At 45.7% G+C, this 15,560-nt stretch overlaps 1 protein-coding gene across 2 annotated transcripts in view; it reads right to left on the bottom strand.

Moving 5' to 3' along the window:
- The window catches only part of LOC120523325 (glycerophosphodiester phosphodiesterase domain-containing protein 5-like), a 400,551-nt gene that overhangs the window by 55,880 nt on the left and 329,111 nt on the right, over positions 1-15,560 (bottom strand). For both annotated transcript variants that reach the window (XM_039744540.1, XM_039744541.1), the window contains exon 9: positions 10,283-10,365. In XM_039744540.1, the coding sequence (XP_039600474.1) occupies positions 10,283-10,365 (83 nt within the window). The remainder of the gene's footprint in view (positions 1-10,282; positions 10,366-15,560) is intronic.

Raw genomic sequence — 15,560 nt, 5'->3', positions numbered from 1 at the left:
CCATTATGTTGGATAATTAAAAGCACTAAGCCAGTGGCAGGTTTAGTATTGCACTTCAAGCAAACAGCTTCACTCCAGCTATCTTACAGGACAATGTACCATTTTTTTTTAACAACAGAAAGCGTTATATCTAAGGAATAAACCACAACTATCCTTCTGCTGATACCAGCATAGGTGAGACATCCCCACCCACAATTACAGCAGCACAGGTGAGCAGAGTGTTGAGGAGACTTCGTGCCAGCAAAGCAGCGGGTCCAGATGGTGTATCGCCACAACTGCTGAAGTGCTGAACTGGGGAGTCCTCTACAGCGCATCTTGAACCTGAGCTTGGAACAGGGGAGAGTCCCAAGGCTTAGGAAAACATCTTGTATCACCCCAGTCCCAAAGGTATCACGTCCTAGTGAGCTGAATGACTTCCGGCCTGTTGCTCTGACGTCACATGTGATGAAGACTATGGAGCAGCTGCTGCTTCACCACCTGAGGCCACAGGTCCACCATGCCCTTGACACTCTGCAGTTTACATACCAGGAGAAGGTGGGAGCGGAGGATGCCATCATCTATATGCTACACCAATCCCTCTCCCACCTAGACAGAGGCAGTGGTGCTGTAAGAATTATGTTTCTGGACTTCTCTAGTGCCTTCAACACCATCCAACCTTTGCTCCTTAGGGACAAGCTGACTGAGATGGGAGTAGACTCACACCTGGTGGCATGGATAATGGACTATCTTACAAACAGACCTCAGTATGTGCGTCTTGGGAACTGCAGGTCTGACATTGTGGTCAGCAACACAGGAGCGCCGCAGGGGACTGTACTTTCTCCAGTCCTATTCAGCCTATATACATCAGACTTCCAATACGATTCGAAGTCCTGCCACATGCAAAAGTTCGCTGATGACACTGCTATTGTGGGCTGCATCAGAAGTGGGTAGGAGAAGGAGTACAGGAAGCTAATCAAAGACTTTGTTAAAAGGTGTGACTCAAACCACTTACACCTGAACACCAGCAAGACCAAGGAACTGGTGGTGGATTTTAGGAAGCCGAGGCCCCTCGTGGACCCCGTGATCATCAGAGAAGACTGTATGCAGAAGGTACAGACCTATAAATACCTGGGAGTGCAGCTGGATGACAAATTGGACTGGACTGCCAATACTGATGCTCTGTGTAAGAAAGGTCAGAGCCGACTATACTTTCTTAGAAGGTTGGCGTCCTTCAACATCTGCAATAAGATGCTGCAGATGTTCTACCAGACAGTTGTGGCGAGTGCCCTCTTCTACGCGGTGGTGTGCTGGGGTAGCAGCATAAAGAAGAAGGACGTTTCACACCTAGACAAACTTGTTAAGAAGGCAGGCTCTACTGTAGGAATAAAGCTGGACAGTTTAACATCTGTAGCAGAGCGACGGGCACTAAGCAAACTCCTGTCAATCATGAAGAATCCACTGCATCCACTTAACAGTGTCATCTCCAGGCAGAAGAGTAGCTTCAGTGACAGACTTTTGTCACTGTCTTGCTCCACTGACAGACTGAGGAGATCGTTCCTCCCCCACAGTATGCGACTCTTCAATTCCACCCGGGGGAGTAAATGCTAACATTATTCAAAGTTATTGTCTGTTTTTACATGCATTTTTATTACTCTTTAATTTAATAGTTTTTTGTATCAGTATACTGCTGCTGGATTATGTGAATTTCCCCTTGGGATTAATAAAGTATCTATCTATGTATCTATCTAAGCTCATCATTAAAAGCAGCAATATACCATAGGATGTAGGTTGGGCTGCATTAATTATTGTGCCTTCAATGTTGACCCATTGGTATATCAATATTGTGACACACAAGTCATTGTTTTGCACCCCATAAAAGGAGGCTGTCTCAGCACTTTAGCTAAACCAGCTTTATTCAACTTGAAACAGGAACAGTACAGTTATTTATTGTAGCGGGATCTACCAACTCTCCTATACACAGACACAGCAAACGGAACAGTGCCATGCACCTTGCCATGCAAGTCATGTTCAAATGGCATAGCGTTTTCAAATAGTGATGTTTAGTGTTACAGACTGAAATCAAAGGCTTCTTCTTTTTGGGTGCATACACCTGACAGCATTGCACTTTTAGATCTAACCACTAGCGTGGCGAATTGCTCTCATACTAAAGTGACTTTAACTGCAGCTGGAAGTCCCATTTTACTTATAGTGCCAAGCAGAGTTGCATTGTGGTGCAGCAGTCTATTAGCCAGTGAAAGTACTGTGAAGAAGCTGTCTGTTGTTACGTTTCTGCCTTTGTCCAGTCTGATAGTGGTCACGGGACATTGTATCTTTGATTGCCGGTACAACAAATAATTCTGAGCAGGCATCAACCACAGTACAAACTATGGTCATTGCTGCTCTTTTGAAAAGAATGGCATCAACTCAGAGAGGTAGAGACAAGTTCATTGTACCTAGGGAATCCATTCCCGGGCTTCCGGTATATTCCCGGGAATGAAACTGCTGTAATTCCCGGGAAACTGGGAATGGCCAAGCTTGCATATATAGTGTTTAAAAGTGTAAAAATCAATCAAGAAATAGCAGAGTTATAGTTGAAAATAATTAAGTGGCATGGTTTTTTGGCCCATGGTGTAGTGTGTTGCTGATTAATTCAGTCACAGCAGACCAGCAGCAGTCGACAGTCTCCCACTAAGACTGAGCACAGTGGACTGGGAGGAGTCTGCACTCTGCAGCTCACAAATGCTGGGACGGGGCAGACTTCATTGACGTCTGTCAGACAACAGTTTTGAACAGCAGCTTGAAATTGCAATGTGTCAGTCTATTGCATTCCGCATTATCTGTGCCAAGAAACTTGCCATCACAGAATGATGACAAGAAACTGGATGCATCAGTAAAAGCTGAAATGGCGGTTCTTCAGAGCAACAGCAAGCGCGGGCGTTGTTTAGAACAAGTATCAGTATCTAATGACTGTGCCGTCTACTTCAGTGCAGGCAGAGCGTGCTTTCTCAGCGACTAGCGTTCCCTGTACGACTGCACGCTGAACACGTTGTGCTTTCTATGCTCTTATTACCGCAACTAACTAGACCAGGGGTGCCCAATATGTCGATCTTGATCGACTAGTAGATCGGAAAGGTAGTGCAGGTAGATCGCGTTGCATTAAATTTTTTTTTTTAAATGTTAGTCTATCATATATCCTCTCTATGGCATTTGCCACTTGATTGACATACAGGGCAGCCAGTCTCAGGTCTCTTTTCTTGTAACACACTGGTCATCCCACATGCACCCATACAATCAGATTGTGATTCAGACTACGAATGTAGTGAATGTAATTACCCTGATTTACATGCTGTCAAATAAACGAACCACACACCATGGCTTCGCCTATGACGCTGACATCCGAGGTTCACTCCACGAGAGGGGGTGCAGTGAGTGTATACGTCTGATGAGCCCAGAATTAGGCTGAAACACGTGTCGCGTACTCTGTATTATTCGACAGTAAAACTATGCAACATTCTATGATCTGCTTCTCGCAACTGAAGAGGGCACCACGGCAGATGTTTGCCGACTTGTTGACCAACCACAAGCAATACCTGGTAGGTAACCACCCATACAATCAGATTATGATTCAGACTATGAATGTCATGAATGTAATTACCCCGATCTACATGCTGTCAAATAAATGAACCACACACCGTGGCGCAACGTAGAGGCTTCGACGCTGACATCCAAGGTTCAATCCACGAGAGGGGGTGCAGTGAGTGTGTACGCCTGATAGATAGATAGATAGATAGATAGATAGATAGATAGATAGATAGATAGATAGATACTGACCCCAGAATTAGGGTGAAACGTGTTCAGCAAAAAGATTTGGGGTTTTCCGGCCCAATATATTGTCGATAATCCACAATAAATGAAAAAAACTGGTCAAAACTATAAACAAAAAAACTGTTCATAAGCGCAACGCCAAATCATGGCGTCGGCGGCCATTTTATGGAGGAGGAGCCGGAAGTGGAGGAATGCTGGGAAGGAACCGTGAGGGAGGATGGGATCGATGACGTCAGGAAAAGATGGAGGAGGAAGGGTGGAAGTAACGCAGTGCGGCAAACCCGGCTTATGGTGGTGGAGTGTCTTTTTTCCTGTAAGAAAGCATAGGGAGAAAGTTAGTACCCTGCCATTCCCTGCCGGCGAATGTCTTCCCAGGTGTGTCAAGATCCTTCCGCGGTCTCCCACTCGCGCATGCGTGACTCGATCCCCCCCTTAGCCCAAAACCGTCAGGTCGGGCGGACCTAACCGAGGTCGTGGATACGAGAGAGGGCATCGGCGTTGGCCTGAAGGGTGCCCCGACGATAAGTGACGGTGAGTTTATAGGGTTGTAAATCCAGAAACCACCTGGTGACCCGCGGATTCGACTCTTTATGTAGGGACATCCACTGAAGTGCAGCGTGATCAGGCCTGTGTCCAAAGCGTCGGTCTGGAGAATAAAAGGGAGCCCAAAATCGGGCGTCCTCAATACAGGTGCCGATGTTAGGGCCTTCTTTAGGTCACTGAATGTGTATTCCGCCTTGTCGTTCCACACCACGTATAAGGGAGCACCCTTCTTTGTCAAATTGGTCAAGGGTGCTTCTCTTTCGGAGAAACGGGACACGAACCGGCGGTAGTACCCCGCTAACCCCAAGAAAGCCTGCACCTGTCTCTTGGTATTCGGACGGGGCCATTCCAAGATGTCTTTGATTTTTGAACACTGTGGCCTCACCTGTCCCCGTCCCACGAGGTAGCCTAAATACTTGGCCTCCTTTAAGCCAAAAAAACACTTTCGAGGGTTTATGCGGAGGCCGGCTTTAGCTAGTTTTGCGAGGACAGCAGAGACCTGCAATAGATGTTCCTCCCAGGTGCCGGAATAGATGACGACGTCATCCAGGGAGGCGGCACTATAGTACTGGTGGGGCTTCAGCACTCTATCCACCAGACGTTGAAAGGTCGCTGGGGCCCCGTGCAGCCCAAATGGGAGGACCTTGTATTGCCAGTGTCCGCTAGGGGTGCTAAAGGCTGTTTTCTCTTTTGCGGATGCCGTTAAGGGAATTTGCCAATACCCTTTCGTCATGTCAAGAGTAGTCAAGTAGTGAGCCGTACCCAGCCGCTCAAGCAGGTCATCAATGCGGGGCATCGGGTAGGCATCGAATTTGGAGACCTGATTCAGATGTCTAAAGTCGTTACAAAATCTCCAGGAGCCGTCAGGCTTGGAAACGACGACGATAGGGCTGGACCAGGGGCTATGGCTCGCCTCAATGATGTCCATGTTCAACATTCGTTGCACCTCTAATTCCACTTCTGCGCGTTTTGCCTCCGGGAGTCTATAGGGTCACTCCCGGACGATTACACCGGGGTCTGTGACTATATCATGCGCAATCAGCGAGGTCCGGCCAGGCAACTCGTTCACTACTTCGGGGATGGCTCGGATTACCTGGGTTAACTCCTGCCGTTGTTTGGGTGTTAGCTCTTCACCGAGATTAAAGGCAGTCATGCATGAGAAGAGGGAGAGGGATCTACGGGAGTCGGGAAGCTCCTCCCTGTCTTTCCAAGGTTTCAATAAGTTTACATGGTAGATCCGCTCGCTCGGTCGACGATTGGGCTGTTTCACCAAATAGTCAACGAGTCCCTTTCTTTCCTTAATCTCGTATGGTCCTTGCCAGAGAGCGAGCAACTTGGAGTGGAAGGTAGGAACAAGCACCATAACTCGATCCCCTGGGTGGAACTCCCGGAGGGCGGAGTTGCGATTGTAACACCGGGCCTGCGCACGAGTCATGTGGTCTTTCAGGAGGGGTCTAATTTTTGTGAGCCTGTCGCGCAGTTGCGCTACATACTCCAATATGTTAGAGGAAGGAAGGGCCTCAGCCTCCCAGCCCTCTTTTAGTATGTTCAAAATGCCTTGCGTTGTCGCCCATACAACAATTCAAAGGGGGAGAAGCCCGTAGAGGCCTGAGGTACCTCCCGGTAGGCAAAAAGCACGAGCGGGAGGAGCTGATCCCAGTTCCTGCTGTCCGTGTCGACTACCTTGCGGAGCATCTGCTTAAGCATATGGTTAAACCGCTCCACCAACCCGTCTGTCTGCGGGTGGTAGACAGATGCTTTCAGATGCTTTATTCTCAGTAATTTGGCAACCTCCCTGAACGTATCCGAGTTAAAGTGTGTACCCTGGTCAGTGAGGACTTCTTTGGGTATACCCACTCTGGAAAATAAACTGACTAATTCCCGTGCGATGTTTTTTGTGTTAGCGGAGCGCAGGGGAACCGCCTCCGGGTATCGGGTGGCGTAATCCACCATAACCAATATGTATTTGTGGCCACGGTTTGAGGGCTCCAGGGGTCCTACTAAGTCGACCCCTATTCTATCGAAGGGAACAGCGATCAGGGGTATAGGGACAAGAGGAGCACGGTCCCTTCTAGGAATCTGACGGGTCTGACATTCCGGGCAGGATTGGCAGAAGCGCCGGACCTCCTCGTTAATCCTGGGCCAGTAAAAACGGAGCTTAATCCTCTCCAAGGTCTTTTCGGCCCTGAGGTGGGCGCCAAGGAGGTGAGCGTGAGCTAATTCGCATATCTCTCGCCGGAAGGTACGCGGAACTAGCAGCAACTTCTGCACCTCACCCTCGTGGGTCGCCACCCGATACAACAGATCATTCTCGAGTACAAAGAAGGGCTTGCGTGGTGTGGAACCGTCGGCTTGTGAGCTGTTTGGCAGAACCACCGCATTCCGGGCAAACCGCAGGTAATCATCGTTCCACTACTCCCTCTTAAATGAGGCCGGCGTGGATCGAAATTGGTGATCCAAGCTACCCAGAGTGTCTTGTGACCTGGACACCGGAAGAGTTCCCTGGCTTGTCCCTTCCCCGGCGGAGTCTTCCGGGTCAGGGTCCGTTGCCGAGGAAATGTCCCCCGAGGTGCCAGAACCACTAGGACCTGCCCCAGAGCAGGGCTTGGAGACCGCGGGAGGGGCGCCTTGCCCCCTCATAACCAGATCCAACAAGGCCTCGGGGGCGGTGTGTGTCTTACCGCAATTTTTCTCCGACCAGTCATGTCCCAAAATCACCGGATAGGGGGGTTCGGGCAACACAGCGACCATCAAGTTAGTTAACTCCCCCTTCCAGGTGATATAACATTGTGCGGAACGATACGACTTGGTCCCTCCATGCACACAAGTGACTTGTAGGCGCTGTTTCAGCCACTGTCGCGGTAACACATAACGGCGAGCCACAATGGTTATGTTGCTGCCGGAGTCGAACAAAGCCACCACCGCGTGCCCATTCAATAACACCACTCCCGTGTTCGGACTCGCCAAGAGATGCGACGGGGTATAGTACCTCTCCGTGGTTGCCCAGATGCAGTCCATCGGCTCCGCAGCGATGTTCAGAGGACAGGCTGGCAGTAGATGGCCGGTCTCGCCGCACTTGTAACAGTGCGGAGAGGCCGGTTTTTCTTTAGGCCTTGACTGCATTTCCGCAGCGTGTCGAGGGGGCTTGGGGGTGGCTGCCCCTCCCTGTCGGTTCCCACGAGCTGACCTTTTTGACCCCCCGACTTGGAGAACCGTGAGCTGACGCTCGAGGACTTCCAAGAGACCCGGCATGTCCTTATAAGGATGCCGCCGGACCTGCTGGGCGAGGGAACTGGGCATAGCGTTCACGAGGCCCTCACAGGCCACCTGCTCTACCACTCTCTGGGCCTGGGGTCCCTCTAGCCGTGGCCAGCGCCCCATCTTGCCCCAGAACTCGAAGGCCTGGGCACGGGCAGGCTTTCCGGGGTCGAACTGCCAGTTCCGCCACTCTGCCGCCTGCATGTCGTAGCGGGCCAGGATCTCCGGTTTGAGGAGGTCGTAGTTCACGGCCTCCTCCTCAGGGAGGTCATAATAGGCCCGCTGCCCGGGTCCCTTCAGGTAAGGCGCCAGAATGGACGCCCACTGGACCACTGCCACTCGTTCCGGGTGGCCGTCCGTTCAAATATGCCCAAGTAAGATTCAACGTCATCTGCGTCGGTCATAGGTACCAAAGGGGGAGGCGTCAGTCTGGGCGGGTCTCGTCTACCTCTTTGTGCCTCTGCCAGCCTGGCCTTCGTAGCCTCCAACTCCCGTGTGGTAGCGGCTTGCGCTTGCTGCAGGGCCTGGAGTTGGGCATTCATCCCCTGCAGCACGGTATTTAGGTCCGGTCCCTCAGTCATCTCTGGGGATCTAATATCCTTCCGGCTACGCCACTGTAAAAGAGTGAGGAGGAGACAGAAAAAAGGTTTGGGGTTTTCCGGCCCCGTATATTGTCGATAATCCACAATAAATGAAAAAAACTGGTCAAAACTATAAACAAAAAAACTGTTCATAAGCGCGACGCCGAATCATGGTGTCGGTGGCCATTTTATGGAGGAGGAGCCAGAAGTAGAGGAATGCTGGGAAGGAACCATGAGGGAGGATGGGATTGATGATGTCAGGAAAAGATGGAGGAGGAAGAGCGGAAGTAACGCAGTGCGGGCAAACCCGGCTTATGGTGGCGGAGCGTCTTTTTTCCTGTAAGAAAGCATAGGGAGAAAGTTAGTACCCGCCATTCCCTGCCGGCGAATGTCTTCCCAGGTGTGTCAAGATCCTTCCGCGGTCTCCCACTCAGGCAAGGCGTGTAGCGTATGTGTATGTATATATATATATATATATATATATATATATATATAGCATTTTAATGTAGGTAGATCATTTTGACCTGGTCATTTTAAAAGTAGCCCGCAAGCCGAAAAAGTGTGGGCACCCCTGAACTACATACATGTACTTATATGACAGCATGAACTGCTTGTAGATAAGGTTAGTCTTTTATTGGTGTCAACATATTGCAGTAGTTTTATTAAAAATAAGTGTCGGTCGTTCTAAAACCATGTGAGATGCCTGTGCACTGTGTCATCCCTGGGAGCCCGGGATTCCTGGAAATGACATGCGGGATTCCTGAATTGGAATGGATTCACAGGTTGCACCACGTGAACGTCACTGAGAGAATAAAACTTAATAATAAAAACAAAAGCTCTACGTTTAACAGGTAATCAAAATTTACACCAGGTATTACAGACTCAAATCAAATGTATGTTTTTATTATATTATAGTAATAATAAATAACAGCAGCAGCTCACTACTCAAAATGTGGGGTGCCATGACTTGAATCAGCAACCTTCTGGTTATGAGACAGCAGTTCTTACCTCTGCACCATCCAAGAATGTGTATTAGCGCTCAGTCGATTGACATTTGAGCTTGGGTTTGTAACTATTAGACAGCAACATGTAAATCAAATTATTATTTTTTTTGTACTTTGGTTATACAGTATTCTTCAATAAAAGCACACATTTTTATTTGGTATTCACACATTATACACTTCACATCATTAGTAGTAGAACATGGAAAAAGTTTCTACTTTAGGTATGTGTTCAGCATTTTTTTTGCATCACATTTCCTTTCATCCTACACTTACCCAGATCAACAAATCCTGGGCAGGGCACCAGCCCACTGCAGGGCACACACACCCACACACCAGGGACAATTTAGGATCCCCAATGCACCTAACCTGCATGTCTTTGGACTATGGGAGGAAACTGGAGCACCCGGAGGAAACCCACGCGGACACGGGGAGAAAATGCAAACTCCACGCAGGGAGGACCCAGGAAGCAAACCCAGGTCTCCTTACTGCGAGGCAGCAGCGTTACCACTGCACCACCCTGGCTCCCTAAACCGTGGAGTGTAACTGCTTAATTGCAAAACTTTTGCATAGTTGCCTCATGATGCGAGACATAAAGGGTATGCGTTGATCAGTCAAAATTTCGCAACAGATACCAATACGCATTAACATCTCTGAGAGAGCTTTTGCAATAGTCTGGGTGTCCACCCACCACAGCATGGCTACTTCTGGGTATCTTGAGGTGTAATTGACTAACACAAGCATATACTGAAAGCCACTTTTACTCCTAGGAAGCGGGCCAACAACATCTAATCCCACCCTTTCAAATGGAACATCTAAAATAGGCATTAGTACAAGGGGTGCCCTGGCGGATCTTTGAGTGGAAACTATTTGACAGTAGGGACAGGCCTTGTAGAATTGCTTTACATCCCGGACCATATTTACCCTATAAAAGCGTTTCGAAATGCATTCCCACATCCCATTGCAGGGGGATCCCAAAAGAGTTCAGAAACCACACAATATATAATGATTGATTTACAGTTTTAGTCTATCTACACTAAATATATTACAAACAATACATACTTTATACTGCATTATAAATAATTCGATTCCCACCTGATTTGAACGTCACTTTGAAGTCCACTCACTTTCAGTTCAACTGCTTTTTGGAATGACATCAAAGTATTTTCTGGAGCAAGCTTAGATGGACAAAAATAATACTTAAATATCATACATAAGGGACTGAGGAAAGAAAAATTCTAATGAAAAATTGGAATTAAATGTTAAAATTAAATAGCTTTAATCAAAACATTTGTATTACAAAGTATACAACACAAATAGCTAGGATCCAGTTTTGAATTGATTGTATTTTTAATTAAAAACAATTACAATAAACTTAAAGTTTGTAGTGGTAGTCAAGCTAATAATCACAATGCACAAAGACAACTACATCTAGAGGCTGACATACTGTATACAGTAAAAGAAAATGCATTATGGTTTACATTATCCCAATCTAAATTTATTCTATACTTACTGTATTGATTACACACTATAAAACCAGACCATCATTAGAATTTATTATGTTGTTAACTCTGAGTTGCAAAATAGTTCATTAGTTTACAATCCAATTAAATGTACTGCCATATATAAAGAGCTGTACTACAAACGTCTTTTGATCATCCTGGCGATTATGCAGTCTCCATCAGAAACTATGGGCATCTACAAATAACTGACTATAGAACTCCAACTAAAGTAAGTAAGGTGTTGCTTTTCCCACAAACTACACACAGAGCCAAAAACTGAAATGGTGAAAGTCAACTCTACAAAACACACACAAGCTAATGCCAATACTGAATGGAAAATGAAGGTCTTTCACACTGTGTTCTTCTCAGCCCAGGGTAATTACTGCCATATGATTAGAACATTAGAAAAATGTTTAATAAGAGCAGGTCATTCAACCAAACAAAGCTCGTCAATATCATCCAACTAATTCCTACAAAACATTGAATTCTGAATGTCCCTGTAGCCCTACTCTTCAGCACACTACTTGGTAACTTATTTCATGTGCCTATAGTTCGCTGTGTTAAGAAGGATCACCTGACGTTTTTGCAGAATTACCCTTAACAAGCCTTCTACTGTGCCACAAGCTCTTATTAAACTTATTTATAAGTAACAGTCTCTCTCCATTGTGCTAAATCATTTTAGAATTTTAAACATGTCAATTATGTCACCACTTAATCTTTGCTTAAAATGAAAAAGTTCATTTCCTTAAATCTTTTCACGTATCTCATACCCAGTTTCCATGTATTTCATACCCTGCAGTCCTGGAATGAGCCTTTTTCCAGTGCTGCTATGTCTTTTTTATAAGCAAAAACCAAAACTTCATACAGAATTCCTGGTGCAGCCTCACTAGTGCTTTATAAAGCTTACGCATAACCTCCTATGGCTTTCACTGTACACATTGTGCTATATAACGTAACATGCTGTTAGCTTTCTCTAGATGTTTTCTAGTGCTGCTCTGACCTTTGTTTAGCCCAGAGACAGGAGCTTAACACTAGAATTACCAGAGCCTACGAAAAAAACAATCGATCCAGCCCACCTTAAATCCGTTCGCACCTCTCCACCAGTGTCTTTTGTCCTGTAAATGTGCCGATAAAGACAAGCAGCCTACTATTCCATCCTCCCACCGCCGCAGAACGTGTACAAAGTTCTCCCAGCTCATGCCTTGATTATCTGGGAGTGAAGTGCTGGAGTTTTAGAGTAGAAATAATAGATTGTTATTTGGAACACATGCATTTCATGTGTGTTCCACCTCTACAATAATCTGTGTAAACACATTTTTAAAACATAAATGTTTTTCATATTTTAGTAGTAAATGACAAAATGTAGGCATAAGCTATATAATATGTGAAGTCTGAAGTCCAAAGATCAAATAAGCACTTTCACAAAAGGCTTAAGGAAAAAGACAACAGCTTCCTTGGCCTAGCAGTAAGATTTGCTGACTTGTAATCAAGAGCTCCTGGTTCGATCCCGACAGCCTCCTATTTTTGCCGTTTTCACTAGTGAGCTGCTCTTATTGTTAATATTATACAGTACACACATACATTTGGTTTGTGTCTGTAACAGATGGTGTACATTTATAAAACTTGTAAAAGTTACCGTTTTGTTTCACACTGAATTAGTATGCTCCTTATAGTCCATAATGTCAAAAAAAACAAAGACATGGGTATACTGTATATGATATTTGGAATTATTCATTTTATGACCTGTATAGTACATTTCGGAAAAGATTGTGGCACGGATGCAACATTATTCATATTCATTCGCATAACATCTTGCGGTTGTAATCAGTGACCGCGTGTTTTTTTCCCCCCCACAATCTTGCTAGTCCCCACGTTGCTGTATGGTGCTGATTCTTTTGTACTCCAGGACATACAGGGGAAAGAATAGTACAGAGAGGTCAGTTCAGCGCTATATGCAATTATCATATTCAAATGCTAACAGTTCACACACACACACACGCAAGGACCGTCCTTCCTATATTTACCACATGCGTACCTGTTGCAATGTACACATCTCTGTGCTGTGGATTCTATTACACACCTGAAAGAAAGAGACAATATATGCGACATTTTGAAGAAATCATTTTATGACCTAAATAGTACCAGAAATCAGAAATTTCCCCTTGGGATTAATAAAGTATCTATCTATCTATCTATCTATCATCATACTAATGCAATATTATTTGAAAACGAATAGTCAGTCAGATCAGGTGTGAATCAGATCAGGAGGGGCAGGGTTGTGGGGGGGCGAGTGCAGCATGATCGTGATTGAGAGAATAAAACTGAAAAAAGCTAACTTTCACAAGTACAATAAATTTATACCCAATCTCCCATATATTTGTCTCTTTCTTTTTTTCTCCATGCTGTGCTGACATAATGTATCAGAAGGCGTGAATTTACTCAGTGTGAGCAGGTAGTCAGTTGCTGTGTGCTACAACAAGCTTGACCTGGCGGCGATCAACGCATATGTACTGTGCAAGACGTGCGTGGGGGCCTCTGACAAAAGAAGAGTGTTCATGGCTCATCTTGCAGAGGAACTTCGTCGTCGCATCTTACTAGAAAAGGTAATGGAAAAAGAAAAGGAGGATGCAACATCGACAAGCTTCTGTTCCAAGACAGCCACTTTCTCCAAGAAAGTAAATTGAGTCAGTGTCAGGTGCCCCTTCAGTGTAATAGGAACCACAGCATAGAGAGCAGTGTGTACATTGCATGTGGTAAATGTAGGAAGGACGGTCCTTGCGTGTGTGTGAACTGTTAACATTTGAATTTGATGATTGCATATAGCGCTGAACTGACCTCTCTGTACTATTCTTTCCTCAGCATGTCCCGGAGTACAAAAGAATCAGCACCATACAGCAACAAGGAGACTGGCAAGATTGGGAAAAAAAAAGAACACGTGGTCACTGATTACAACCACAAGATGTTATGCGAATGAATATGAATAATATGAATAATGTTGCATTCGTGCCACAATGTTTTCCAAAATGTACTACAGTGGAACCTCGGTTCACGACCATAATTCGTTCCAGAACTTTGGTCGTAAACCGAGTTGGTTGTGAACCGAAGCAGTTTCCCCCATAGGATTGTATGTAAATACAATTAATCCGTTCCAGACCGTACAAACAGTATGTAAAAATATGTAAAGATTAAGCACAAATATAGATAATTATACCATAGAATGCACAGTGTAATAGTAAACTAATGTAAAAACATTGAATAACACTGACACAAAACACCCAGGCTTCCTGCTCAGCTACACGAGCTGGCTCGCTTGCGCTCTCTCTCTGTAGCACACACACCAACAAAGCCCCTCCCTCCCTCCCTCAGCTACAGGAGCAGCCTGGCTTATGCGCTCTCTCTCTCTCTCTCTCTGTAGCACGAGCGCGCACGCACACACACACACACACACACCCCTATCCCTCCCCATCCCTTCCCTGTCAGCTGCATGCTCTCTCTCTGCGCTTGCTCGCTCGTGCTCTCTATTCTCTCTGTAGCAGGTGCTCACGCAGCATTTTTTTTAAAATGAGTTTTAAGCACAGCAGAAAAAAAGGAACATCGACCAAATCCGAAGTGCATTTAAAAACCAACACACTAGCAACCAAAAAAGTAAAATTGCAGGAGATCACGCTATTAAACTTAAAGCCTGATCGCTGTAAACAAATGTTTTTAAAATGAGTTTTAAGCACAGCGGAAAAAAAGGAACATTTGAAAAAAGAGAAAGGTAACATTGCACCTAATCGAGCTATGAAAAACTCCATTTGTAAACTCTTTCATGAGTTTTAAGCACAAGGAAAAAAGCGAACATTTGAAACAAATCGCGTTATGAACTGAAAAATTAACTTTTGAAAAATCTGTAATACAAAAACCACCAAGAAAACTAACCTTGCATGAGTCGAGTTCTGGCATGAAGTGTTTTCCTTCAGGTGTTTTCTCTCTTGTGATTTCTTGGGTTTCTGGTGCTTTTAGCTGTTTAGCTGGTGGGAGTGAAAGCCTCATGCAGTCATTCCAAAAACAAAGTTCTTGTGACCCAACCCTTCATGTTTGCTGGCAGTCTGGCTTTGTTTACATTATGCTGCTTGAAAGCACGAGGGTTCTCAAATTGGTAAATGAGTAAACTGGTAAACAGTTTTTCCACCTCTTGTAATTTCTTTCTTTACTTCGATTTCAATTTTCTTCAAAACTTTCTTCTCACCACTCTTCACTTGCTTAGAAGCCAATGGAAGGAGAACAATGAACAGAGCTCTTGCAGCAGCGGCTCGCTCGCTTTCTCTCTCTCTTTCTTTCTCTCTCAGGCTGCCTGTGGTGGGGGGATGGTGCGCTAGCACGTACAGCCTGCAGATAGGCAGGCAAACACATGCAGCAATCTCCTCCTCCCCCTCCCCAGCAGGCACGTGGAATTGGGGCGATGGTTGGCTTGCACTTACTGGCTGCAGATAGGCAGGCAAACAGTGCAGCAATCTCCTCCTCCCCCTCCCCAACAGGCACGTGCTCGCTCGCTCTTACTCTCTCTCAGCTCAGCTCAGGCAGGCAAGGGAAACTAGCTTGTTCGTATACCGAGTGTGTGGTTGTGAACCGAGGCAAAAGTTTGGCAAGCTTTTTGGTCGTGAACTGGGACGTTCGTGAACCGAGGCTCCACTGCATACAGGTCATAAAATGAATAATTCCAAATATTATATATACCTATGTTTTTTTTTGACATCATAGACCATAAGGCACATACTAATTCAGTGTGAGCAGGAACACTCAATAAAACTGAATTTAAAAAAATCAAGTGACGGTGAGATCCAAAGAAGGCAGATTCACCAGCGTTTCTGAGTCAGCTTTTATGCCTC

Source organism: Polypterus senegalus, chromosome 2, assembly GCF_016835505.1.
Source record: "Polypterus senegalus isolate Bchr_013 chromosome 2, ASM1683550v1, whole genome shotgun sequence".
Taxonomy (NCBI): domain Eukaryota; kingdom Metazoa; phylum Chordata; class Cladistia; order Polypteriformes; family Polypteridae; genus Polypterus; species Polypterus senegalus.
This window is presented reverse-complemented; position numbering and strand designations above follow the sequence as displayed.